The following is a 26,725-nucleotide window of genomic DNA, read 5'->3' on the forward strand; positions in this document are numbered from 1 at the left end:
CGATCACGAACTTGTCCAAGTATGGTCCGAATATTTCGTTCATCAGCGTCATGAAAGAGGCCGGGGCATTGGTTAACCCGAATGGTAATACCAGAAATTCATAGTGACCATACTTTGTGCGAAAAGCTGTCTTGTACTCATTACCAATGCGAATGCGAATTTGGTGATACCCTTATTTTAGATCAATTTTGGAGTAGATTTTTGCTCCCAATAACTGATCAAATAACTCGTCAATGCGAGGCAGAGGAAACTTGTTTTTGATCGTCAACTTATTCAAAGCACGATAGTCGATGCAAAGACGCATAGACCCATCCTTCTTTTTGACCAACAAAACAAGAGCTCCAAAGGGACTTTTGCTTGGGCGAATATGACCTTTATCCAACAAATCTTCTAGCTGCCGCTGTATCTCTTGAGACTCTTGAGTATGAAACTCGATAAGAGGCTCGCATTGGTGGAGGTTGGCCGGGGATCAAATCAATGGGATGATCCACGGGACGCCGAGGAGGCAAAGTTATTGGTAGCTCGTCGGGAAACAAGTCCAAATGTGGTTGAAAGAAGGGTTGCTGCAAATAGGCAATTTTTGAGGAGGATTTAACTTCTGCTTCTTCTGCACCGGGTTTAACATCTCTTAACATGATTAAGGCAGTAGCACAATCACGTTTTCGAACCAGCCGTTTGACTTGTAAAGCAGAAACCAATATAATGGGTTTGGCACTGAAAAGACACGAAGCTCTATTTCCTGTTGCTTGTGAAAGAGCCGAATTGAGTGATCTCTGAAACTGATTATTGGATCATACTGAAATAACCAAGATTGACCAAGGATCAAGTCGTAATGTGACAAGGGCATAACTGAAAAACCAAGCTGATCTTGGTAATCCTGTATTTGAAAATCCAGCTTTTCAATCCTTTTGTTGCACTCGAGGAAGGAACCATCAGCAAGTTCTACTTGGTAAGCTGCCTCACTAGGTTGAGTAGGAAGGCGCAATTTAGTAATCAAAGATGTGCTGACGAAATTAGTAGAACACCCACTGTCCACAAGAACGTTGATTGGCTGCTTGCCAACAAAGCCAAGGAGGCTGAGAACCTGATTCGAAAGATCCACTGGAGCAGTAACGTGAATCCGAGCATTCATCATTAAGGCACTTACAACCTTGGAAACTCGAACACACCGTGCTGCTTGTTTGCCTTTGTCTGGGACAGGAGGTTGGCTGTGGACAGTTTCTGCAATTGTGGTCTCCATGTGAGAATTCTGGCGAGGATTTGAAGGATTTGGTTTCTTGGGGCATTCATACCATCTGTGATCTCCACGACAAATTGTACATAATCCTGTACGGTTGGAGTTGGAGGTTGAAGGAGCTGATGAAGAGGATTGTTGTCCAGAGGACGTATTCGGCCGAAAATCACGACGACCATTCCTTCTCTGATTGGGACGATTGTTTCATCGATTCTGATTATTTGCCGAAGAGGAGGCTCTGGAAATGGCTGCTTGGCTAGAAGATTGGGGTCGGAAAGAAGTTTGTCCAGCAGAGTATTGTCTCGAAGAGTGAACTCCTGAGAAAGAACGCTGATTCTGACCACCTTGTCCTTGGTAATTACGTTGTGAAGAGCTTGTAGAATTGGAAACTCGATCACCAGGAAGGAAACTTCTGAGTGGGCGCCGATTGTCACCAAGTCGCTCAACATAAGCGATTGCAGCATCCAGTGTGACAGGGTTAAATTTATGGACATCATCTCGCAGGGAAGGCTCAAGTCCGTCAACAAAACTGTGGAGTTTGTCGGAAGGACTGAGTGTCTCTATCTCAAGAGTTAATTTCTGAAACTCTGAGATGTACGCGGCCAAGGAGCCAGTTTGGCTCAGGCGGCGAAGAGAAGACCGGGCGTGGAAATCGGCATTTGCAGGCTCAAAAGCCTTGCAAAGAACGCGCCGAAATTTGTCCCAAGTAGCGGTGATTTTTCCATCTTTGATGCGGCGACGCCACCAAAGGAATGCAGTATCCTTCAGTACAGAGCTAGCCAAAGCAACTTTCTTGCTTTCAATGAGATCAGTATTTGAAAAGTAAACCTCCATTTTGAAAAGCCAATGGTCCAGCACGCGCTTATCGCGGCGACCGTTGTATGGCTCGGGCAACTTTGCATCTATCTTCTTTTTTTGTGCTATGTTTATTATCTTAAAAAGATATTTCAATTCAGGATTGTCTACCTCTCGTTCCGGAGCGTCGACTTGTTCAGGAATTGACTCTGCTACCGAAGAAACTGAATGGGTAGCTGGCTGCGTCCTCGAAGAAGAAAAGGCTTGCAGGACATCCAAACGTGCGGTCATCGATGCAAGACCGGTGGAGAGGGCCTCCTGGAGGACGGACATCTGTTCTCTGAGGATGGCTATCGGATCGTCAAGTACAGCACTGCCTGTCTCTGACATTCTGACGGCTCAGAGGGAATATCTCGGAGAAGCTGGAGAGGTGTGGTTGCCGTAAAAAGGTGAAGTTGTTGATGATGCTCCGTCCCAGTCCTCTAAGAAATCTCGTCGAAGATCCGAATCCTCGATATCTTCCACCTCGTCGATAGGAGGTGTGTCGTCTGGCGTCAAAGACGTGTAGTCCGGAAGCTGTAACTCGCTGTGAGCCCGAACTAAAGGCTGCTGGGAAATGATGTCGTTTACTGAATCACGCGACACTCCGTCAGAGAATAAGCCAAGTGGGGGTACCGGCTCAGTATGTGCTCGTAGTGTTGCAAATGAAGAGGCTCGCATGTAACAATGATATGCCACACCACCCAGCCCTGTGAGCGCGAGGCATGCGGATGAGTGACATAAACCAGGTAATTTTGGGGCAACACTGTTGGCTGTAATGCAGGTACAGGAGCAGGCTCGGGTGCCGGAAGGAAGTCGGGAACCTGTCTTTCCTCTGGAACTGGAACTGGAGACGAGGAATCCGAAATGAGAATGACTTCCGGTTCGAATGCGGGTTCCGGTTCGGGTACGGGTTCTGCTTCAGGTGTATCTGGTATAATTATCACTTCGGGAGCCGAAGGAGGATTTTCTGGCAATATTTCTTCGGGTACCTCGTCTATGTACGAGAGAAAATTGACGGGAACATCGAAGGCTTCGTCGTCCATGACTTTGAACAAGCCCGTGTGCACGTCTGTTGATGGCCAGAATTGGTGGCGCGGGAAGTTAGCAGAAGAGGGTGCGCTGAATTTTTCTCCTTGTGGCGCTGTCTTGCCATTTGCGCTGGCTGCCGCTGGCCTCTTGGCATTTTTTTTAAAATTTGTCCACAAAGGGGTGCCCAAGGGTGCCCACTTAATATTAAGTTGGGCGGCCGGCCAAAATTGTGTAAAGTGCAAATGTGGCCTTGGTTAATAAAGTTCAGCGCTGGTTTTTTTAAATGGAACGCCGCGCTGCTTCAATTAAAACCCAACGCTGCTGCTGCCTGGAATCGAAAACAGCCTGCGCTGCTAGCGTTTTCAGCATGCTGGGAGGTGCTTGGGGAAGGACTGGCCTGGAATCACTGGCGTGCATCACTTGCACAAGAAGGAGAGGGTAGCACTCTTCCTGTCCTCGCGAAGAGTCGCGAAGTGAAACTGGTATGCCGCCACAGCACTCTGTCTTCTGCTTAGCTTTGTGTATGTGTTTGAGAAAAAAGTTACCTCATGCTGACATGGGTCCTGACCATCTTTCTTCTGCTTCCATACAACTCCGGGAAGGGGGAGAGTAGTGGTGAGGGTGAGAGGCTCACAACCTTCGGGTCCCGGGATAAATTTGCTCTGATACCACTGTAAGGATTCTAGTCGCTAATCCTTAATTAAGTACTTAAACTCATGATTAAGACTTAAGAAACTGAAACTGAACTCAGAACAAGACTTAGAAGACTCTGTGTTTGATTCATTGAAAGTGTGATACAAAGGTTCCTTTTATAGGAATTGAATAGTCATCAGTGAAGAGGCATGTCTCTTTGTGAAGAGACATGACTTTAGGCGAAAAGACACATCCTTTCAGCGAAGAGCTGCAACCATTGGGTGAAGAGTCGCATCCGTAAGGTGAAGGGGTGTGACCAGTCGTCGAAGGAGTGTGGCTTTTGGCGAAGAGGTATGTCTTTTGGGCGAAGGGGTGTGACCATTCGAGAACAGGAGTCCTCCTGGGTTAGTCACACTTCGCATCTGCATCTGTAATGAATCAAGAAGAGTGTAACTAGTCACAATCGTGACACATGGAGAGGACATTGCTCATTCTCCATCTCTCATTGCTAATATGCAGGACAAGATTGAAGGAATTCGAGATAAGGAGACTCTATCAGTCTCTTTTTCTCCACAGCATGACACACAGGATTTGCATGATTATGAGAAGCATGAGGATTTGAATGATAATGATTTGCATGATGATTTGGATGGAAAAGACAAGCATGATGAATTGCATGAAGATGATGTGATTGGTCACAAGGATGATGTGTTAGTGGATGTTTTTTTTAGCGAAGCTAACCTCGTTGCAGATTCGATCAATCACGAAGGATCGATCTTGGCTCTCGAGCCTAGGTCCCAAGAACCCCTTCAGGAAGAACCGATCTTGGCTCTCGAGCCTTGGTCCAAAGAACCCTCACAGGAAGTATTATGTGTTCGCATGATTGATACGCACGCATTGTTCGAGTGTTTCATTCTTGACAGTTTCTTGTATTTTAGTCAGCATCATTATGTGATCCCTTTTCCTAGGCATGACATATTGTATGTTGAGCACGTTTCTCTCATGGATGAGCACGAATGTATGCGGATTGTTCATGAAAAGCTGAAAAGTTTGTATGTCAGGAAGTCACATTCCATGTCTCTTCCTTGGCATGACACAATTTCCGAACAAGCACATGATAGTATGAGCACCAAGCATGGGCATGTCCATTGTGATTTGCCACAGTTGATTGATTTTGATCAAACAGAAAAGATTCGAGCGCATTGTTTGCATGGGTTTGATGAATGGGTTGTCACTCCATCTCTATGTTCGTCTACATTGCATACGCAGTCTTTAGAGAAGACAAGATTTATTTCCTTCACTTTACATGGAATAGGTAGGTTCATGGTTTTGTGTTGGAGATGGTTTCAGGAATTTTCAACCATGGAGATTCTTGAAGACGGAAGAAGCAGGATACTCGACGAAGTTGAAGCATCAAAGGAGCCACAGAAGACTTTGAGTCGCTTTCGGCGCGGCCCAGAGAAGCAAGCGTTGCAGACCTTTATGAAGTTCGAATACCGCTCGACCCACACAGCAGAGTGGGCCGGCAAAGAGTCCCTTCCAGGATTCCGGATGCTATTGGCGATCTCCCTCGACGCCATACAGTTCGGTACCAGTACCTCACTTTGAAAAGGAGGGGATGTCACGTGACACATCCCAACCCTATGTGTCCGTGGACAAGCTACACCACAGCAGGGTTCAGTCAGTGCAGTCAAGTCTAGATTAGCAGTGATCTGGCACTTTTGTGAGTCTTCGTAGACCGTGCATGCCCAATCACTTAGCATAGATGCATATCCTCCGGTTGCACACAGCATGATCATCGGAATTCCCATCAGAATCCATTAGCATCAGTTAGGGGAATTTCCCAGTGGCACTTTCTGGCAGAAGAGGCAGCAGGAGCTTCCCGCTCAACAGGTCACTTCTCAGCAGCACCCCCCAGAAGCCTAGCGTTTTGGCTTTGCATCATCACCTACACCATCAGAGCCTAGCGTTTTGGAAATAGACCTCAGCCGGCGTGTCCTCTTGCAGTACCGCGGCAACACCAAATCCCCCGCATCTTTTCCCCCTTGCATCATCGCCAAGACCACCAGCATTGTAGCGTTTTGCTCACCAGACATCAACCCCAACCAGCATTTTTACTAACGCTAGGGACTGCTGCAAGTTCAGCGATTTTTCAGCCATGCACTAACGCCAACAGATCTGCAAACACTCAACGTTTTGGATCAGCAATCCCAGCGTTTTTTATCAGCGAATTCAGCCATTGGAATACGCAGGTTTTCAGCAGTTAGCAAAGTAGCAAATTCACCCCAAGTTGGTTGCAGATGTTCCCCCATTTTCAGCCATAAAAACGCAGCCAAAACAGTCATTTTCAGCCACCGAAACAGTCCCCGAATTCAGCGATTAGAAGCCTACAGATTTCAGCCATCGAGTCGTCATCGTCATCACCGTCATCGTCATCGTCATCGGCATAGTCCAACTTGCATCTGTCCATTGCATACGCATTGTACACCTTTGTGCAATCAAAGAATAGACCACCCTCGCCGACGAGAGTGGGGCCTTCGGAGGAGGGTTTTACAACCTCTCGGGTGTCGTATCTCTTCTCTCTCCTTCTCTCAGTCTCATTCACTTGCACGCACAATCCACTCACTTTGTTCGTGATCATAGCACTCTCCATAATACGGAAAGCTCTCTCTTTCCCTAAGAATTAAAAGGAACCTTGAGCAATAAGGATCACTAATCTTGAGAAAATACAACATTCATTCCGCTACACCTTACATCAGCGGCTTAGTGCTAGAGTGCCTCAGACTGGAGGCCCACTGGCTGGATTTTCACAAAGATGCGCAGAGTTGCCTTGAGCAAGAGACTGGAGGATCGCTTTCCTGTGAGTCTGCTCTGATCCTGGGAGCAGCTACGGAGAGGCCTGGAAAAGCGGCAGCCTACTTGCACGGAGGAGAGCTTGAGACAGCCCCTTGTTTGGAACCCCATGGTTAGCACTCAGAGAGGCCACTTGGTTGGTAGTAGGCCTCATGTTTCCTGGGGTCCCATGGCACAGGGTCCAACACGCACTTTAGGTGATTGGCAGCTGGCTCCAGTTTTCAGGCTTGTCAGAGGAGCTTCAGGGCATCCATCTACTACAGGACATGAGAGGGGTCGGAGGCACTACCTGTTGAGTGGCTCACACCTCTCGAGTCAGCAACGCCCAAATGGATGGGGGCCTTCACGTGACTGGAGGTTCTCATCTAAGTTCGAGCTTGCTCAGAGACTGTACCCTCCATGTTCTTTGAGAATCGAGCTACACGGTGGGGGACGCTTACACCGAGTTACAGTAGAGGCCCCACAAGTGGCAGTGCTGTTTTCAGAGGAGTAGAGTGGTGGGCATCTGTGGTAGGACTTGTGTCATCGATCCTGACCCAGCAGCTCTTGCGATTGGCCACTGGAGACTGTGGGCTTGGAAGAGCTGTCCACTGGCACGCATGCAATGGGACCCTGGAGAGTGGTTTTGGAGGGACCCCTTCTCCTCAGCAGATCATCCAGGTGTCCCATTCTTTCGATACACTATTCAACTGTGACGTCAATACTCGCAACGCAAACAGAGGCTCGTCCTGCTGCAGCACCTCATTAGCAGGAGAAGGGTCTCACAACGGAGTTCTTGGCAGCTTTTTGGGAGAGGTTATGGGACTCCAGACAGCCGAGGCGAGTCACGCTGTTCCAGTGGCTGGTTGCACATCGAGCTACAGCAGTTGGGAGTTGGCTAATACGTAGTGGTCTCTCGGTAGCATGTGCAACTTGTGACCATCTTGTGGAGAGTCAGAGACACTGTCTTTGGGACTCTCCTCCGACACAGCAGGTTTGGCTTCGTGTTCTTCGGCTGATGCCAGCTCTTTCCACTGCTCGGCAGTACACGTGGGGGACAGCTGCTTGGTCCACTCACGGGCCCGGCACTTCAATTTGAGCCGTCCTCCATCAGCAGGATGATAGTGATGCAGGGGGTCGTCGATCTACACTCCAGTCTGCTACAGAGTTTTCGCCACAGGAGTGGTGCAATGAGAGAGAGGAGTGTTGGGAGCTCATCTGCAGCCTGACACTTTGGTTCATCGGGCGGACCCGCTGCTTTCGCATCTTCGAGGCTCGCCCTGTACCACCAACAGAGACTCTTCGGGATTTTTGGCTAGAGCTGATCCATACTCTCAGAGGACAGTTTGAGAGACTCCAAGGCAGCTCCGACCGCATGAGGGAGCGCAGAGAGGCTTTTCTTCGACTCTGGCGTCCTGGGCCTTTCTTCACCATGGTCCAGGGTGTGCTCAGATGGCATTACCATCCACCTATGTGGATTTTCCCTCCTCCCATCTCCTAATTTAGCCTCATTGTACATATGTTGTTTTTTCATTGGGAGAGTCTCCCCGTCATGTTTGTTGTAGCCTTCTCTTGTAGAGGTCGATGTAGCCCTATGGACAGCTTCATTAACTAATAGAAGGATCTTTTTTTGGAAAAAAAAAAGTTCCAGGGACCTGCAATGCACCTTCTCAGCAAGACCGGAAGGAGACGACGTTTTCAACCAGAACGCATTGGCAGTGTTCTGTATCACTCAAGGAAAGAACCACAAGAATTTTTTTTTGCTAGTTGCGGTCGCACGTAACCGAAGTTCACTTGGGCGTGTCAATTCCTAATCGTATTTTTGAAGAGTGACAGGTAACCCAAGAAAGAAGGGCTTGTCCGGCCTCCCCTTGTTCCTCTTTTCACTCACTGAGATCGGACCGTGCACTTAGCGACCAGCCAATCGACGAGAGGTGGGAAAAAGCAACCTTGATGTGAGCGCAAGGCCGCCAAGGGTGCGCCCGCAGGGAAGAGTCGAGCTCGGGTAAGAGAAAAGCCTTCTCAAACACCGATTGCAAGCTAAAGAACTCAAGAACCTCAAGAACCCAAGTTCCTCGTGAACTTAAGTACCCAAGACCTCACTGTATGGTCATCACCCGAAGCAGAATGGAGACTTTGCGTGAAGGTGATGAGCATGGAGGTGGTGAAGAAGAATTTACCCCATCAGGAGGTTTTTCCGACACTCCCCCTTTCCCATCTACGCCACGGGTTGCACCAAATCCTATGGAGGCTTTGGTCAAGTTGATGATGGACATGATGCTACAACAAGAGGCGCAATGCGCCACCTTGGATCGCGAGCGTGATCAAGCGCGCTTGGCAGCCGAAGAAAGAAAGGCAGTCTTGGATCGCGAGCGCGAAGAAAGAAAGGCAGACTTGGATCGCGACGCGACGAAAGAAAGAACGGCGGTACACGCATATACCAGCATATGAGGTAACTTGATATTTTTGTTTTAATTATATACATAAAAGGACAGTAATATAACTATGTGTTGAATTTCGAATAATTTCCTGCTGGTGACTTTGTGCGTACCCCATCCCTTGGGTGGTAACCCTTCGAACCCGCCCTCACACCCCTTCACACGAAAGGACACAACAGGTAGCCTACCCCCTTTTCTTCCACGCTCACACCCTTCCCCAAGAGTCATGCCCTTTGTGCAAATCGATGGGGCTGAAATCACGCGCCCCTTCGTCGGTGCTTGCACCTCTTTGCGGAAATGTTGTCATTGTGCAAAGCGCTGGATTTCTAATTGCTGGGCTCAATTGCTAAAGCGTTACCTGCTGCTGAAACGTCACTGTTGGGCTGAAGTGTCAACGTCGGGCTGAATCGTCAAAGTTTTACGCTGGCTGTTTTACGTGTCCAAACCAGCAGCGCATCCTTTTTCTTTTTCTTTTTCTTTACGCTGGACTTCTTTTTATGCTGGCGGCCATTTCCTTAGTTTAAAACCTTCCAAGGTAGGACCAATATGTACGTACGGTACGGATCCGTACGGACGTTCCGTACACAACGTATTGTGTACGTACGGATAGTACCGTACATGCATCATTTGTTTTTTTGGGGGGGGGGGGGGATATAGAAATTTTTTTGGGGAAATTTTTTTCTCTAGCTGTTGTATATAGAATTTAGACATAATCAAAGTTGTAAAACATCAAATTGACAAATTCTATAGCTTTGTCTCTGAAACTGACAGTTATTTTTGTGGTTTCTATTCTTTTTTACCAATGCCACGTATTTTTCCGTACATAAAAAATTTACCCATACAGGACTACGTACAGTACGTACTTCCACGTACCGTACAACACGTATGGTTCCACCTTGATTAAACCTTCACATTGGCTGGCCAGTCTTCCCCCAAAATTTTACCCAAATTTAACCCCAATGTGAACTCAGCCATTAAGAGAAACAAGTTTTAAAAATTGAAAAAAACAAGACACCAGCCCACAAAATTAAACTCCTCATGTGAAAGAACTCTTACATAATAAACTTATGTTTTTAAAAAAATGAAAGCAAGCGAGAGTTTCCAGATTAACCACGCTGCCCCTTTGCTCCTCCTCTCGCATTGGTCCTCTCCTCCGTGCACCATTGGCACAGCACCCATGACAGACATGGAATTTAAAGTGCCTATCCCTTATCTTTCATACGTAGAGGAGATTCCGGGCAGTGTTCTCATGAGCCGGAACTCGCTCCCGAAGCCGTTCCTGCTCTTGCCGTACCCGTCCCAAAACTTGTTCAAGTTCCTATTTCCTTCATTCCCTTTGAGGAATAACCATGCCAACTTCTCAGAACGGAGAAGGTCAATCTAAAGATGCCCTTGCTCTTATCAAGGAGCAAATGGCCACACTTTCCACAAGCCTCGCATCACTTCACACTCACTTGGATTAGATGCAGATGCAAAACACTTCTCGGAGTCGTCCGGACAACTAATCCTGCTTCTTCCGCACCTTCTTCTGAAGCTTCAGTGGACAAACAAAATGAACCAGATCCAACTGATGAGGTAGACAATCGTGAACTTCAGTTACTTTATAAAAAAAATTAATGTTGCACAGAAGAAGAAGCTTGATATTAAACTGTCGGAACCGTATAATGGTCGCCGCGACAAGTGCGTGCTGGACCAATGGTTGTTCAAAATGGAGGTTTACTTATCAAACACAGATTTGGTCAAGAGTAAAAAGTTGCACTTGCTAGTTCTCTGCTCAAGGATACAGCATTTCTTTGGTGGCAACGACGGGTTGCTCATGGTAAACACACACCTTCTTGGGACAAATTCCGGCGCGCTATTCGCAAGGCGTTCAAACCTGCCAATGCAGATATTCATGCCCGGTCCTCTCTTTGCCGCTTGAGCGAGAGAGGTTCCTTGGCCACGTATATCACAAAGTTTCAAAGACTAACTCTGGATGTAGAGAATCTCAACCCCTCTAATAAATTATACAGTTTCATTGACGAGCTTAAACCAACCCTGAAGGACGATGTGTGTAACAGACTTAGACACTCCAAGTCAAGAATCAACCGCGAGCACCAAATAACCACTTCAAAATAGTTCAGAGTTCACAAGAGATTTACACTGGCCCGACGGAGTTCCGTGCCTAGAGATATTGGCCCTAAAGACTAGCGCTCCTTTCGGTATTTCTTTTTGTATTAATCTGAGTTCAAAGTATAAAAGTGGTTAGGTCTCACTCTCAGACTCTGCGTCCAGAGTGCTCTGCAGAGTGTGAGTCCAAACCACATATTTATTTACAAGGGTTGCCAAAAAGCAGAGCCCCAAAAGCTTAAAGATAAAAGCCTAAAAATAAAAGTAAAGGCTCTTTCTCTCACAAGCTCTCTTGAGCTTATCCAATTAAAGCAAAAGATTCTCTCTCTCATCCTTTGCGTAGGAAAATCACGTCGCCCAAAAGCTTAGGCTGCCACAAAAACCGCCGCAATTTCCGAGCGTCCGTACTACTACCACGTGTCAGTTAGGGTTTTGGCAGTTTAGGATTTCTGCAGACAGAATTAGGGTCTGCAGGATATAAGGTTAGGGTTTTCAGAATTAGGGTTTGCAAGATTTAGGGTTAGGGTTTCCAAAATTAGGGTTTGCAGGTTTTAGCATTTCTGCAGACAAGTAGCCACGTCATCACTTTGTGACATACCCCCCTCTCGAAAGCATTGTAATCGCCCTCGATTACGCCTGCAAAACAGACAAAGGCCATAAACCGTCTTAGAAGACACTAACTGTTAGTACCTACGCATTAGGAACACACATCTAGCACATGTACCAATCGACAGTCACATCACAGGACATTCAACATTCATTCGGATCTTAGACCATGATTTATCGGCAATGTACTTAGCAATCACATCTAGATCCAGTCAGGACCTCATCGATGTCCGATTGACTAACCCCTATTGCAACCATGTCTATTCGAGATCAAGTAGACCAAAATGCTGCAGTCATTTCGTCTATCAGTTCCTGTACTTAAAAAGAAGTGAAGAACAAATCAGTATCATATTCAAGAATTCCATTTCATAAAGTAATACAGCAGAATACTGTCAGCTCTCAGTATCCCTGAAGCTCAAAGAGACATCAGTGACTCTAGTATCAAAATCGAGGCATCTGTCAGCTCTCAGTATCCCTGAAGCTCAAAGAGACATCAGTGACTCTAGTATCAAAATCAAGGCATCTGTTGACAAAGGAGCAGAGTAACTCCCCTCCTGTGCATCCCACTGCACCAGATCTCCGGCCAAGCTGAATTTTGGGTTCCATTTGGAGTAGACTATGCTAAACCCAAAGCCTCGAGGTAAAGTTTCACATCTGCTAGATCCTCCTCCTCCATCCACTTCGCATCCAATGCAGGATAGTTCTTGAACTTAACCAAGAACCGCCTTCGGACTTTACCTTTATCTTCGTATCCTTATGTGCCAAAATATGTTCAGGAACAAGGATCTCCTCGTTTTCTTCCACTTCGGGTTGCTCATCAGGCTCCCCATCATCAAGCACATCACCTTTGAAAGCTTTCAAGAGACTCACATGAAATGCATTGTGAATCCTCTAAGTATCAGGCAGTTTCAGTCGGAAGGAGACATCGTTTATCTTTTCAGAGATCTGGAAAGGTCCGTAGTATTGCATACTAAGCTTTGGAAGCCTCTCCTTTCCCTTTTTCTTTCTCAGGCGTGTCTTCTCAAAACGTAAGAGCACCCAATCATCCTCCTTCAATTTCAAGTTGCGACGATGGCGATCCGTTGCCTTTTTATGTCGTTCTTGAAATTTTTGCAAAGCCTCGCGAACCTTGGCAAAAGCCGTGTCTAAGTCTCACGTATACTCATCCGCTTCAAAAATCTTATCTCGTGCTTAGGAAGGGTGGAACCTTCGCAGCACCTTCAACAATCTCAAATGGCACCTTCCCCGTCGAAGAGCGTATCGTGTTATTGTAGGCAAATTCCACCAAAGGTAAGTACTTTTCCCATTGAGTCTTCTAAGCCGAACCATGTAACCGGCCTGTTAACTTCAAAAAGGGCGGTAGACCTTAGACTTAAACTTTATTTGCTTTCACCCATTTAATTTGTCGTCCACTTTACCTGTACTTTCAAGACACAACAAAAGGGAAAGGGATACAGGCTGCTAGATTGCACCTGTATGAGAAGACCGACACCAGACTGGCCCCTAACTTAGGCGCCCCTTTCGGTATTTCTTTATTCTTTAAGAGAGGGAATAAAAGTTGTGGTTCCCTACAAGCTGCCCCGCACAATCTTGGCTGAATTTCAACTGTTCTGGCCTGATTTCGGCAACATAATTGTACTAGGAACCTTCACAGTCAGTATTCCCACGCATTGGATGACTTTCCCGACGCATACGGACACTTTGCAAAACCTGGCGAGAATCTGCAGCACGCTGAATTCTCTGTTTTCTGCCCCGAAAATGCGCCAGATCACCTGTACAGCGGTCCCCTTGCGTCCCCGAACCTCCTGGGGGTATTAGGGTCCGTTTAGGGCCAAAACCCTAAACCTACAAAAATACACAGCAGGCTGTAATTCACTGTTTTAGGCTCCGTTTCGCGTGCCGGTCGCATCTATAGCAAGTCCTCAAGCTCCCGCACTTGTAGGGCTACTTGCCCTTTGAATCGGACAAGATTTCGCACGTGAAACCTCTCCGAATCACCTGTACCTGCGGGGGATTAGCCGCTAGCTAATCCAGTACCTGTGCAAGAGGCTCTTGCCTCGGCAATCGCGCATGAACCCACACAACTGTACATTGGTCAATTGAAAAGCCCACTAGAGGGGCATAACCATAAAGAATAGGGGAGAGAGAGAGAGCAGTGAGAGGTGTGCAGGTCATGACATCCTGCACCTCACTGTACATAGAGGGTAAGCCAGCACTCCATTGAAGCTCTCCCACCTGTGACAACACTCAAAAACGAGCTCGTAGCTGAAAATCACATTTTTGCCTTCTCTTTAAGTAGTAAACTAGCCTCAGAGTGCCAAGTGTCACTCATTTGTGCATTTTCCCGCTTTAGACCCTCGGGTCTAAAAATATCTCACCTGCAGCCTCTGTTGACTTGGCCACAGAGTAACCAAATGATCCCCATGTCAAACTGCACGTAATGACGCGAAGACATTTTGCCGTCCAAAAATAGCAGTCCCTAAAATTTAGGAGTTTCTGCCATTACATTCTTCTAGGTCATCTGACCCTCTTTGTACACTGCAGCCACACCCAGAACTGAAATGTAGCCTATGTAGCAAAGGATTCCGCTTTGGCTGGCCAATGACCTCACTTTGGCTAACCATAGTCCTTGTCCAACCTTAGTGCTCTTTAGCCCTCAGGGCTGGACTCTCTCTGCACAGTTCCACACTGGCTATGCAATGCAAGGCAGTTAGATTTCCAAAGGGGTGTTTCCAAAAGGTAAAACAAACGAAATTCCCCAAAGAAAGAGAAAATAAACAAAAATGGAATTGCCACTGGCTGGTGACATTCGAGATATAAGACTTCAATAAATTTAAAACCATTGAATTGGCAATCTCAGATTGCCCATCAATCTGCGGGTGGAACGATGACGAGAACTGCAACCGCGTGCCAATGTTCTCCCAAATTGCCTTCCAAAACAAACTCATAAATCTGGGGTCCCTGTCGAAGACAATCGTCCAATCGTCTCAGGCATGCCATGTAATCTGAGGATCTGGGCCACAAACAGTCTCGCTAAGTGATCCGGCTTGACTGTTTTCTTTACTGGAATGAAATGAGCTTGCTTGCTAAATCTGTCAATAACAGTCCAGATACCATCGTGACCACTTTGTGTTTTTGGGAGATCAAAAATAAAATCCCTGTGATTTATGCCTGTCAAACTTGACCTTCTGGCATACCAAGCAACTGCGCACAAACTCTTCCACATCCTTCTTGAGTCTCGGCGAAAAGAAGTATCTATCTCTCTACCCCTTTCATGGTGGCAGCAATGCTGCGATGACCCGTAAAAGGTGGTCAGTGGCATTCAGTCATAACCTTTTTCCTCAACGGCTGTGTGACGCACAACATGGTTTTTCTCATCAAGTAGCCATCCCGAATGGAATATCCCGCTATTGTCTCCCCATCCCGTATCCGTGTGAAAAAAATTTGTATCTGTCGCATATTGGTCGACCATATCCTCGAAGCTCCTATGATGTATCGCGGAAATAGCCAAAACCAACGGCTTCCGAGACAAAGCATTTGCCACCACACTCTTCTGTCCCTGAACATGGACATGCGATTTTCAGCAGTTGCTCATCGCCATCATCACCCTCAAGCTAGCGTTTTCAGTAGGGATCCATCGCCACAAGTTTCCCCCCTTTTTGCTAGCATTTTACAGCAGGACCCTCATCGCCTAGACTCCCAGACCCCAACGTTTTCAGCATCGCAACAGACTCAAGATTTCAACCATTGACTTCTCTTGAATCAATTGAGGGAGGGAGAGGAAGAGAGCTTGAAGGCTTAAAGCCTCGAGCCTTGAGAGAGTGAGTCTTGAGAGGGAGAGATCTTGAGAGTGTGAGAGGGAGAGAGCTTGAGCCTTGAGGATTAGCTTGTGGAGAGAAAGGGGGAGGGGGGTGCATTTTATGAGTCCTTGAGGCCTTGCACACTTCAAAAAGAAGCCCAAACATTTACTTCAATTTTTGCCAAATTTGTTTGTAGCCGTTGGCCGTTCCAGGGGCATTCCGGAACGTTTTGGGGGCGTTCGGAACGTTCTGGAACGGCCGTTCCGGTTTGCACTGGCCACCCGGAACGTCAAACGTTTCGGGACGTTTCGGAACGTTCGGGAAGGGAACTGCCCCCCCGGAACGCCGGAACGGGGGCTAGGGGCGTTCCCCGGTAACTATGGCGTAATCTTCTCTAGGCCCGCCTTCTCGTAGAGGTGGGCAATATCTTGGATGTTTAGTTCCTCGAACGCGGCTACTATCAGATAGAGTTCGAGACCTCCGAGATGGCGTCCAAGGTCATCGCGATGAGCCCCTTGGCCATTCGAGCAGTTCGAGCCCACTTTCGACAGTGGAGGCATGGTTTCGATCCAGCTACAGATGTTCTGGTAGAGGAGACAAACCTTTTCATCTCCGTCTGCTTTCCCGGTTTGAGGAGGGAGTAACTACCACTCTTGTCCAAAATAGGCTCTGAGATTGGGACTGTCCTAGAGACACCTCGCACGGCAGCCTCTGTAGCTGCCAAGGCGATCGGCGTCCCCACAGTACGTGTTCTCGTTCGGGACACCCACACTCTCCCAAAGATCATCCTACTACCTCGGTGAGAGGAGATTGGTTCCGCCAGAGCGTCGAGTATTCGGGCCTCCTGAATCAGTGTTTCATTTGCAGACAAATGGGCCACTTGGCAAAGGCCTGTCCTCGCAGGAGACCTGGACCCACAGCTCATGCGCAGCCTCCCAAGGCTGAGCATGCCCAAAAGCCAGACTGTAGGGTGCAGCGGAAGTAAATGTTGAACTTTGCTCAAGATGAGTACTCCAAACTGTGCTCAAGGTTCCTTTTACTTACGGAAGGGAGATCCTTCCGTTCCTTTAGTGAGAGAGGAGGACTGGACACAAACAAAGTGAAGGGTGCTGAGACAGAGAGTAGAGAGAGATAGAATGAAGTTGTCAAACCCTCCTCCAGGGCCCCAGTCTCTACTGTGAGAGACGGATACTACTATTAATACACACAACTACAATGCTTTGGATTTTGCCTGCATCGAGGAGGACGACCGACTCGAACTGAAATCTGAAAACGCTAATTTGTCGCACTCTTTATCTGCTAAATCTGCACATCTTTATCTGCTAAAATCTGACTCTATCTCGATAGCGATGATGCGATGACGACGCCCTGAAAACGCAAATGCTGAAATCTGCGTTTTCCGGGTTGAATCTGCAAACTATGCGGGATCTGACCGTGCGGCGAGGATCTGCTCTGCGGGACGGTGAGATCTGCGATGTTTGGGACTTCTACTGCGATGTCTAAACGCTGAAAACTAAAAACGTTGGTGCTTACTGAGGTTCCGTCGCGATGAATCTGCAAAACGCCGAGGCTAATCTGCAACCAAAAACGCTAGGGCTGAAAATTGTCTTGCTTGTGGAAATCTGCTAATGCTAGGGTTGCTCTGTGGTCTTGCTGTCGCCAAGCTACTGCAATGCAAAAACGTTGGCTGATCTTGGTGCAAAACGCTAGCTTGTTGCTGATGCAAAAACGCTAGGTCTGCTGATGGGATTCCTGTTGAGAAGGTGTCTGTTGAACGCAAAGTTCCTGTTGCCTCTTCTACCAGAAATGCTAGCGCTAGGGTTTTCTTATATAGTTCACTTGCTAATTTGCCCTACCTAGTTCCCAACAACAGTCACTTAAAAATAATTAGTGAAAAATATCAAAAATAGGGAAAATAGATCTATGCACTGTAAAAATGCTACTGATGGGGTTCTGATGGAAATCTGATGATCATGCTGTGTGCAACCAGAGGATATGCATCTATTCTAAGTGCCTGGACATGCACGGTCTGCGAACAGACTCACAAAAGTGCCAAAATCCTTCCTAAGCTAGGCTAACTGAACTGAACCCAACCCTTGTCATGGGGCTGCACCATGATGTCAACAGCATTGTCATCCAATATCCATCAAAATCCCTGTTGTCCAATATCACTGCCCACTAAAAACTGTTTTGGTGAAGGTCCTTCATGTAGTTCACATAGACAATGTGCCCAAATAATGATGATACAGAAATGCTAACTGTAAGAGGCATCAAATAAATCCCAAAAACACAACCACAACACTGCCACATTTCTGCTACAAGACCCGAAGTGCATCTGGCCATAAATGAAAACATACCACTCCTAGCATGTCCATGGACACTATTCTGTACCATACTCTTCGTAAAGGAACAGGGCTTGGCTCACAATCATCAATCCCAAACGAAGAGAACTCAAAAACTTACAATGGGAAAATCGAGAGGTGATCGCCTGGTCATTTTCTCTTCGTCAGGCGCCATCGAGCGAGGTGAGCAGTGGACGCGTTGGCAATTCCTTGAGAAAGAGCAGAGAGAGCCAGCGTGCAGTGAGGTTGAACGTGGCTTCGCGCGACTGGGGCAAGTTCTGGATTGAGGGTTATGTACAAAAGACTCGGGGAAACGAGGTGGAGATGTCGAGCTGGAGATTATAGTGGACGAGCTCTGAGATGGTGGACGGCAAGTGAGACATGCTGTACTAGCCATGGCTCGCTCGAGCCTTTCGCAAGCTCGGTTTATAATGTGCACTTAAAGTTTGAGCCTTGGAGAGCGCACTATCCGACACGGGGTGACGGACACGGAGGGGCTTTGATCTCAGACATCCAATCGCTCGAAGTGAACTTGGGGCAAAAACAGCGCCCTAAGTTCACCCACTCCCAGTAGGATCAAACCCTAGACTTCTCGGTTGCAAAGCCCCACCGTCACGTTTGTGCACGTCGCTGTCCATGTCAGCACAGCAAACGGTCACATCCCAATTTACCTGCCTCTAGTTTACCCTTAGTTCACGCACCCCTAGTTCACTCGGTGATCAGACAGCTGAGATCAAAGCCGCTCCATACCCCCAAATATGGGCCCTAAATCTTCTCCTAGTCATACCCCCTTATGATATAATGACGTCGCTTGCAAAGCACCTACCTTGGCTTGTTTCTAGTTTCAATACCTGGAATCTTGAGAGATTTCCTCATTCGACCTACTCGCGACATCATAGGGAGTAAAACCTATCAAGCAACATGTGAATCGAGCTCGAATGTGTGCATTTTAGGCCAAGCTTATTGAGCTAACCAACCCACATGTTTTCCCTCGTTGTCAACAATATGACACCTCCACTTAATAAAAAAGGAAAGTGCTTGTGCTGGCCGAACTCTCCCATCCCATTCAGCCACGTGCTTGGCTCTCAGGTCCCTCACCTTGCTCTCGCAACACATGGTTACTATCCCACTTGCTCGCGTCCTTTCTTGACACCTACCATTTGCATTGCCTTTTTCTCTTTTAATCCCCAAGGCATCCATGAAGATTCGGGTTAATAAAGTCACGTTCAAAATCATTGCCACATAAAGACATGCTATGATCCAATTGCAACATTCATTTTGATGCCAACATCTTTTGGTAAAAGCAAGTTGTCCTCAGGTTTTGGCCTCAGGGGGTTTCACCTCTTAGACATGTAAGTTATCACGTGAGTTCAAATGAAAGGGTTTTTTTAAAGCCAAAATTTTAAATTTTAATGGGTTTATATTGACAAAAGGGGTTTTTTAATTGATTTTAGAGAAAATTGCGTAAGTTTTTGAAGAAAAAGGGGTCATTTTGTAACATTTAATGGCCTAGCAACTTGTGTGTAGCGAAAAATAGCATAAACATAGTGAGCATTTCATTAGAATAGATTCCTAATGAGCATAGCAAGAGTGCTTGAATGGAGAGAGCAACAAAAAGCATAACACCTAATTAGATAACCATGAACAATACTTCAAAAGAGAGAGAAATTAAGCTATTGACAAAAATTGAGGACCGGATTTACATGGAGCCGGTCCCCCCTCCAAAAGGCTTTGTATTATAGGTTCCCCCCATCAAGGGAGACATTTTACAATACAATACTTTGTGTTCCTTCAATAACTTGTTGGTGCAATGAAGATGGAAGCTTCAAGCACCATGCACACACTTATAAAACACAAAATCAATTCCCTCATGGTCTCAAACCCAAGACCTCACACACCTTCAAAGATGGTGAGAGCTAGCAGGGTATGAGAGTAGATTGAGAGGAAGAAGGAGTATTCTTACGAGAAAGGAGTTATCTCCTCACATAATCACTCATAAAAGCTTAGCATAGCTTAGTAATTAGCATCGTAGAGGAGATGAGCATGCATTGAAGCTTGGCTCTTGGTTGGATTTGCATCACAAAGACAAGAGTTGTTGGTGTAGGCCTTCCTTCTAACAAGCTTGGAGTAGATGATGAGCTTTCCATTAAAGCTTAAGAAGGAGAAAGAGTCTTCTTTGCTTCACACATGAGATTGTGAGTGTGTGTGTGTGTGTGTGTGTGTGTGTGTGTGATAATGCCTTGCCAAAATCAGCCCCCTCTCTCTCTTGGTCGACCCCTCATGATTTTTACTCCTACTGGCACCCCATTGGACCTTGCAAATCTTAGCCAATGATAATTAAGAAGCATAAGTGATAGCCTTGTGACATGTGTCACCCTTTCCCCTTTTGTGAGAGCTTTAGGTATTTAATTAATGCAATGAAACTCTCATTGGACCCCGTAGTCTTCTGGCCAATAGGAATCAGACAAGTCATTGGGCTACTGAATGCTAATTTCTATTGGTTCTTCTATCAAGTGTTTTTAGATGAATTAAACTAGATGTACTCTAGCTTAATTCTCAATGGTCCACCTCTATGGCTATCCAATAGGAATTGAATGCATCTTGGGGGCAACAACTGGGCTAGGGAGCTAACATGTGTCCCCTATTCCCTTTGTGTAATGGGATCCTGCTCGAGTGTGAGTGTGTGTGTGTGTGTGTGTGTGTGTGTGTGTGTGTGTGTGTGTGTGTGTGTGTGTGTGTGTGTGTGTGTTTCTCTCTCATCCCCTATAAGAGAGGCTCGCCCCCTCCAAGATAGGGATGTGGGAAGACTTTTGAGTCTTCCCACAAGCATCCAATTTGCCCTAGGTTTTGACTATTGGACCTAACCTTTGAATTTTGGAACCTTAACATTAGTGGAAGTCTTAATGGGCTGAACCTTAGGGTCTTTGAAGCCCATTGTTTGCACATTGCTCTTTTGCAGATGGCCCCCCCTTTGGATCCCTATTTTCCCTCCTTTGGATCCCTACTGTGACCAGTCTATCAGCTTAACCAATATTCTAGCTTTTTCTCCCCTGGTACTTCCCTATATTAAATGATCAGTTTAACATGAGAAAATCATTTAAAAGGATTAGATATTAGTTATTATGACACATTTTATTACTTTAAGCATGTAAGTAAAGGGCCTTTTTTGATACCCTTTGAATGCGCATTTTATGAATAGTTTCTGAAAGGCCCGAGGTCTTGGCATGCTAGCGACATGTTGTAGTTTTTTGGGCTTGGTGGCTATGCAATCTGCAGGAGATGGGACACAATGCACCTTATGATGGCGCATGGCTTGCCTGTGATAGCTTGTGTTTGTCTCAATGGTTTTATTCTACAGTTTGATCGTTTTCACTATGTAATGGTATCCCTATGCTAATTTTTGTAGAGGCATGTGGTATGCTTGTGGCAGTGGCAGCGACATGGTGATAGCGGTAGTGACCTCTATTGGTGATGGGGATTAAGGGCCTCTCTCGTACTGCATTATCGGTGATATGTGATCCTATTGTGGTTGTTTATGTGATTCGAGCCATTATGCGGTCGGGGTTGGCCTCCCATATTCTGGCCGGTCTTTAGAACCTCGTAAAATTCATTTTGGTCATGCATAGCTTCCATTGCCCATTTGGAGCACGAAATTGTCATAAAATATAATATCTAACTTTACCAAATGATGTTCTCATATTAAATTGATCATTTAATGTGGGAGAATAAACGGGAACAAGAGTTAGAATAGAGACATGTGCTTCTAGACCTATCTCAACACGGGACCAAAAGGAGAGATGGTTGCGTCTCAATAGGGGTCCAATAGGAGATAGTCTATCTCAAAGAGCAATGTGCAATAAGTGCTTCTAGACTTACCTCAGCAAGGGACCATGAGGAGAGATGGTTACATTGCAATAGGGGTCCAAAAGGAGGTAGTCTATCAAAGAGCAACTTGCATCTAATGGAGCTTAAAAATACCTTAGGGTTAGCTTCATTAAAGACCTCCAATGGTTAGTGTTAAAAGTCCTTTGACCTTAGGCAAGCTAGGGTTGAGCTTGAGGTGGGAACCCGACCTAAGCTTGAGGTGCTTGTCGTGCTTGATGATTAAGGTGCATGCTTGATTACTAAGGTGCTTGAGGTGCTTGTCGTGCTTGATGACTAAGGTGCGTGCTTGATAACTAAGGTGCTTGTCATGCTTGATGACTAAGGTACTTGAGGTACTTGTCATACTTAATGAGGAAGGTGCTTGAGAAGCTTCCCATGCATGGGGGGAAAAGGTACTAGACCCTAAAAACTGAATGAGGAATGTGCTTGAGAAGCTTCCCATGTGTGGGGGGATAAGGTGCTTGAGTAAAAAAGAGACCCTACAAACTTAATGAGGAAGGTGCTTGAGAAGATTCCTATGCATGAAAGTCCCAAAGTTAGGGGAATCTTTGACTTAACCTTCCACTCACCCAAAGGGCACCCCTTTTCTCAAAGGACACATGGGACACATGTCAAATTCTCCCTATGCTTAGCCACATAGTGTGCTTGAATGCTATTGGTTGGGCTAAAGAGGGGTCCAATGAGCTTCTAGTTCCATCCAACAAATATCTAGATATTTTCAAGCTCTCTCTCTTTAAGGGGTAAGGAGGACACTTGTCAAAAGACTATCCATGTACTTGAATGCATACTGTATGTGATTGGCTAGGGGTAGAGGGGTCCAATGAGCTTGAAACATGAGTAAAAGCTACAACTCGCCCCAAGAAAGCAAGGGGGGTGCTGGGGGGGTATACACCACACACACACACTCATTTTGTGGATGATTTTCACTTGGTGAAAGTAGAGGAACTCCACCTCCTTCTCCAAGCTTGTGAGAAGTAGGAGCCTACACCAACACTCTTGGCTATGGAATGCAAATCCAACCAAGAGCCATGCTTCAATGCTTAATCTTCATTAATATGCTATTATGTATGCTAGCAAGAAGAGTGATGATAAGTGAGGAGCTATTTCTTTCTCCTATGGAATGTTTCTTCTTCCTCTTCCCTACCCTCATTCCCCGCTAGTTCTCTCCACCTTCGAAGGTGTTTGAGGCCTTGGGACTGAGGCTTGGGATAGTTAATGCTTTCTACAAAGTTTATGTTATGCTTGTGATGTATGAAGCTTTCCATCTTCATTTCATCACCAAGGTCACAAGGAACACAAAGATTGTATTGTACCAAGTCTCTCTTGATGGAAGAAACTATAATACAAATGCCTATTGGAGGGGGAACCGGCTCCGTATGAATCCGGTCCTCAATTGTTGTCATGTTCTCTAAACTCTCTCTCTCTTACAAAAGTATTGTTCATGCCAAGTTAACTAAGTACCATGTTTATGTTGCTACCATCAATTAAGTTCACCCGCTATGCTCACAAAGTAATCTCTCAAAAGTGCTTCACCTAATTTCCTAATTCCGCTACTCTCAAAGTTCATAGGGCATTTCCATTACATTAGTATCAGAGCATTTGGTTTCTCTTTTCTTGCTTAAGAAGAGAGGTCCTTAAGTCGCCTATTAATGGTTGATTTTGTTAATTATATTAGGGTAAGTGGGACTAGGATATATTATCGATTTTGTTGAGCCCACTATGTGGGATATGGTGCACACCTCGGAAGCTTTGGTCTTAATAATGAAGTCTATTTAGACTTGCCTACGGCTTTACCATTATTGAGCCATAAGAAGTCCAAAAGGAGCTATCCCTCGGCAACTTCGCTATGTTAGACTCACTCCACTACTCTCTATAATTAACCAATTCGAGCCGTGGGTGTAGATACTTAAGTGCCTATTTTCAAAGGCTAAGAGGAGTAGCAACTAAGTTTTTGAATTGCCAAAGCATACACTAAGTAAACACATAAGTTTAATTAGCATGGCTGACAATAACCAAGAGAGTAGAATGAACATTGATAACTTTGATTTTGCACATGAAGGTGCCAATGATGATGCCCCCATGTTTGTTAATTATCTTATCACTAGGTTGCAACAAGCTATGGGCAACCCCGATTTGCAAGCCGAAGTTACTCAACAACTCCGTGATTATGGGATTTTTTTTCCTCTCCAAGAGGAGAGAGAGCTTAGGAGGCCTCTTGATGAGACCCCCAAAAGAAGATTCTCTCCCATACGAGAGGAGGAATCCAAAGAACAAGAAAGTAATGAATCCCTAAGTTCCTCCGAAGATGTGGCTCCACGAAGAAGGCATACTAAACAATCGCCAACTCCTCCCAAGAGGAAACGGTTAACCCATAGTCCTTCTCCTCGTCACTTCAAAAAGGAAGAGAGGAAACAAAGGAAGAAAAGGGCAAGAAAGAGGTCACCCTCTTCTTCTTCTTCTTCACCTTCCTCCTCTACCGATGAAAGCTATGGCTATTCTCCTAGAGAATACAAGAGGGGAGGACATTGCAAATCTTACCCTACATGGCGAAGGTCACAAAAGCTAAAGAAGTTCAAAGAGGGAGAAAAAAGTATCTCTTTTCTCACCTATGATGGCACCTTTGGTGCTATCGACAAAGTATTGGCCTTCATCCAATAATTTGATGCGGTCTTTGGAGATGAGGGCTTCACGAAGTTCTCCAAGCTACGCCATGTAGCTATGCACTTCCAAAAATTAGCTCGTGAATGGTGGGCTAGCCGTCGTGGCAACGATGAAGCCCCAAAGACATGGAAAACTCTACGAGTTTCCATCATGAAGAAATTCCTTGCAAGTGATGCAAAGGACAAAGTGCTTACCAAATGGTGAAGTTTAAAGATTCTCTCTCATGAGTCTATCCATAAATATGTGGACAAGTTTTGGGATTTACATCTCAAGACTACTATCTTTCAAAAGATAGACTTTGCCGTGCAAAAGCAACAATTTTGTGCGGGATTACCCAAAGAGATGACCGAGTATGTCAACTCTCAACGGCCTGGTTCTATCCCCAAAGTAATCCACCACACCATGGTTGCTTCGCGCATCAATTTCCATCAAGGGGCTAGACGGAATGTCAAGCCCATGGACAATAAAGACAAAAGTGATGCCAAAGGGAAAACCAATGCCCAAAATTCTTACCAAGGCTATTCCAACAACAAAAACAATTGGTCCAAGGTTTAAAAAGGTAAATATAAACTCTCTCCTAAAGAGCTAGAAGCTTTTTGTAAGGACCAAAAATGTTTTAAGTGTGGGGAGCAAGGCCATGGTTATCGTCCTTGCCCCAATAGAATTGCCCGCAATGAGACTCCTAGAGCCTCTATGTTTGAAGCTCTAAAAGAGGATGCTCATTACCAAGTATTTCTCCTTTCCTATGCTTGGGAAAAGATGCAAGAGCACGATGCCTTTATTTTATTTGACCATGTTTCAACTCACAACTTCATATCCGTGTATTTGGCCACGAAGCTAGGCATACAAGCCCACAAGATGGGAGATACATGTTATGAAATTGATATTTTACTAATTTTACGATTTATTGTAGATGAGCTAACAAGTGGAAAAGGCTTGACTGAGCTGGGCTATTGCAAAAGGATATTTTATTTTATGAACATTTTATTCAAGTGCTCTTTTATGAGCTTTGGCCATTTATGAGACCAACCGGCCAGTTTGTACTCAATTTGACCATTCAAGAAATCTATAAATCAAATACGTGCAAGAGGGAAATGGTCACTCTTGCACGGGGGGAGATTGCACCTAGTGTCTGTGTATTCTTCTCTCCTCTCCTCTCTTCTCTCTCGCCGTGCTGGCGTAGCACTCCACTCTAAGAGGTGAGCCTACACATGCTCTTTTGCTCTATCTCACTCTCAATCCGTCTCTATTCGCATATGGCGTGGTTTATGTGCTATGAGAATCGCCAAGATATTGTGTTATCTTGGGTATTTTGTAGGGCAACCATGTTTCCGTTTGTAGCAGTTGTATAAGAGCTTTGGAAACCCTCCTCTCAATGGACACGTGATGGAGAAATATATATACAAAGATAAGTGCAAATCATGACCTAAATTTTGTTGAAAAGTTGCTTCACGTTTCACTTAATTACCCATCATATTTACTAGTTATGCCTTAATTGTACGTCTTACCACAAAAGAATACTAGGTCAAATATTTCCATGTAATTAAAACTCTATTTGTTTAGAGATCATGTCTGTAAATCTTAGAGGCACACTTAGTCTTGGTAGTGCCATTAGGAAGCCCATTATGGTAAGCAGATTATAGCAGGTAAGACGAGTTTTACGAGAACAATGACACCTTGACTTGCTCAAAGGAGAAGATGAATTATATGAATTTTTTTTCATATGAGAGGAACATGAACATATAGTAATGTAGTAGAAAGAATAATCAGGGCGACGATATCTTTTTCCTAAGGGTACTTCACGAGTGTAGTTGTTGTCAGCTCAAGCACTTGCGCTAAGTGCAGTAGCTGCAACCGTTTACAATATCCGTTGCCTGACGATGTCAAGCACTTGCGCTAAGTGCAGTAGATGCAACCGTTTACGACACAGTTTACGACATTCGTTGCTTGACGATGTCAGCCTACGCCCTCATAAAAGCCCTCCCTCGCGACGATCCTCGCTCTTTCGACCAACAAGCCAACATCCACTGCGCCTATTGCAACACTGTGTAGAACCAGTCATCAACCACAAGTCAGAGCCAAACAAAGCTATTACGCCAAGTTGGTGTATTACGAACAGTTCTCTTCAAGAGGACTGGACATGGCCATTATGAGAATTATGGTCTCGTGAGATTTTTGAATTCGAATATTTTGCTGAAGCTGGCTGCATGCACCCAAGAAACAGCAGAGGTGCTCCTGACACGCTGCCCACAACACAAAAGCAGAGGCCCACCAACACACTACCGGTTGCAAGATAGTATCTTACTGCAGCCATGCAGC

The 26,725-nt window shown here is 45.7% G+C and overlaps 1 protein-coding gene across 1 annotated transcript in view; it reads right to left on the bottom strand.

Moving 5' to 3' along the window:
* Positions 1 to 18,360, bottom strand: part of LOC147427119 (uncharacterized) — a 68,143-nt gene extending 49,783 nt beyond the window's left edge. Inside the window, exon 1 of the mRNA XM_086497811.1 lies at positions 17,982 to 18,360. Within this exon, the coding sequence (XP_086353937.1) occupies positions 17,982 to 18,257 (276 nt within the window). The 5' untranslated portion in view covers positions 18,258 to 18,360. The remainder of the gene's footprint in view (positions 1 to 17,981) is intronic.
* Between the last annotated feature and the right edge of the window lie 8,365 nt (positions 18,361 to 26,725).

Source organism: Adiantum capillus-veneris, chromosome 24 (genome assembly GCF_014529385.1).
Source record: "Adiantum capillus-veneris isolate H3 chromosome 24, ASM1452938v2, whole genome shotgun sequence".
Taxonomy (NCBI): domain Eukaryota; kingdom Viridiplantae; phylum Streptophyta; class Polypodiopsida; order Polypodiales; family Pteridaceae; genus Adiantum; species Adiantum capillus-veneris.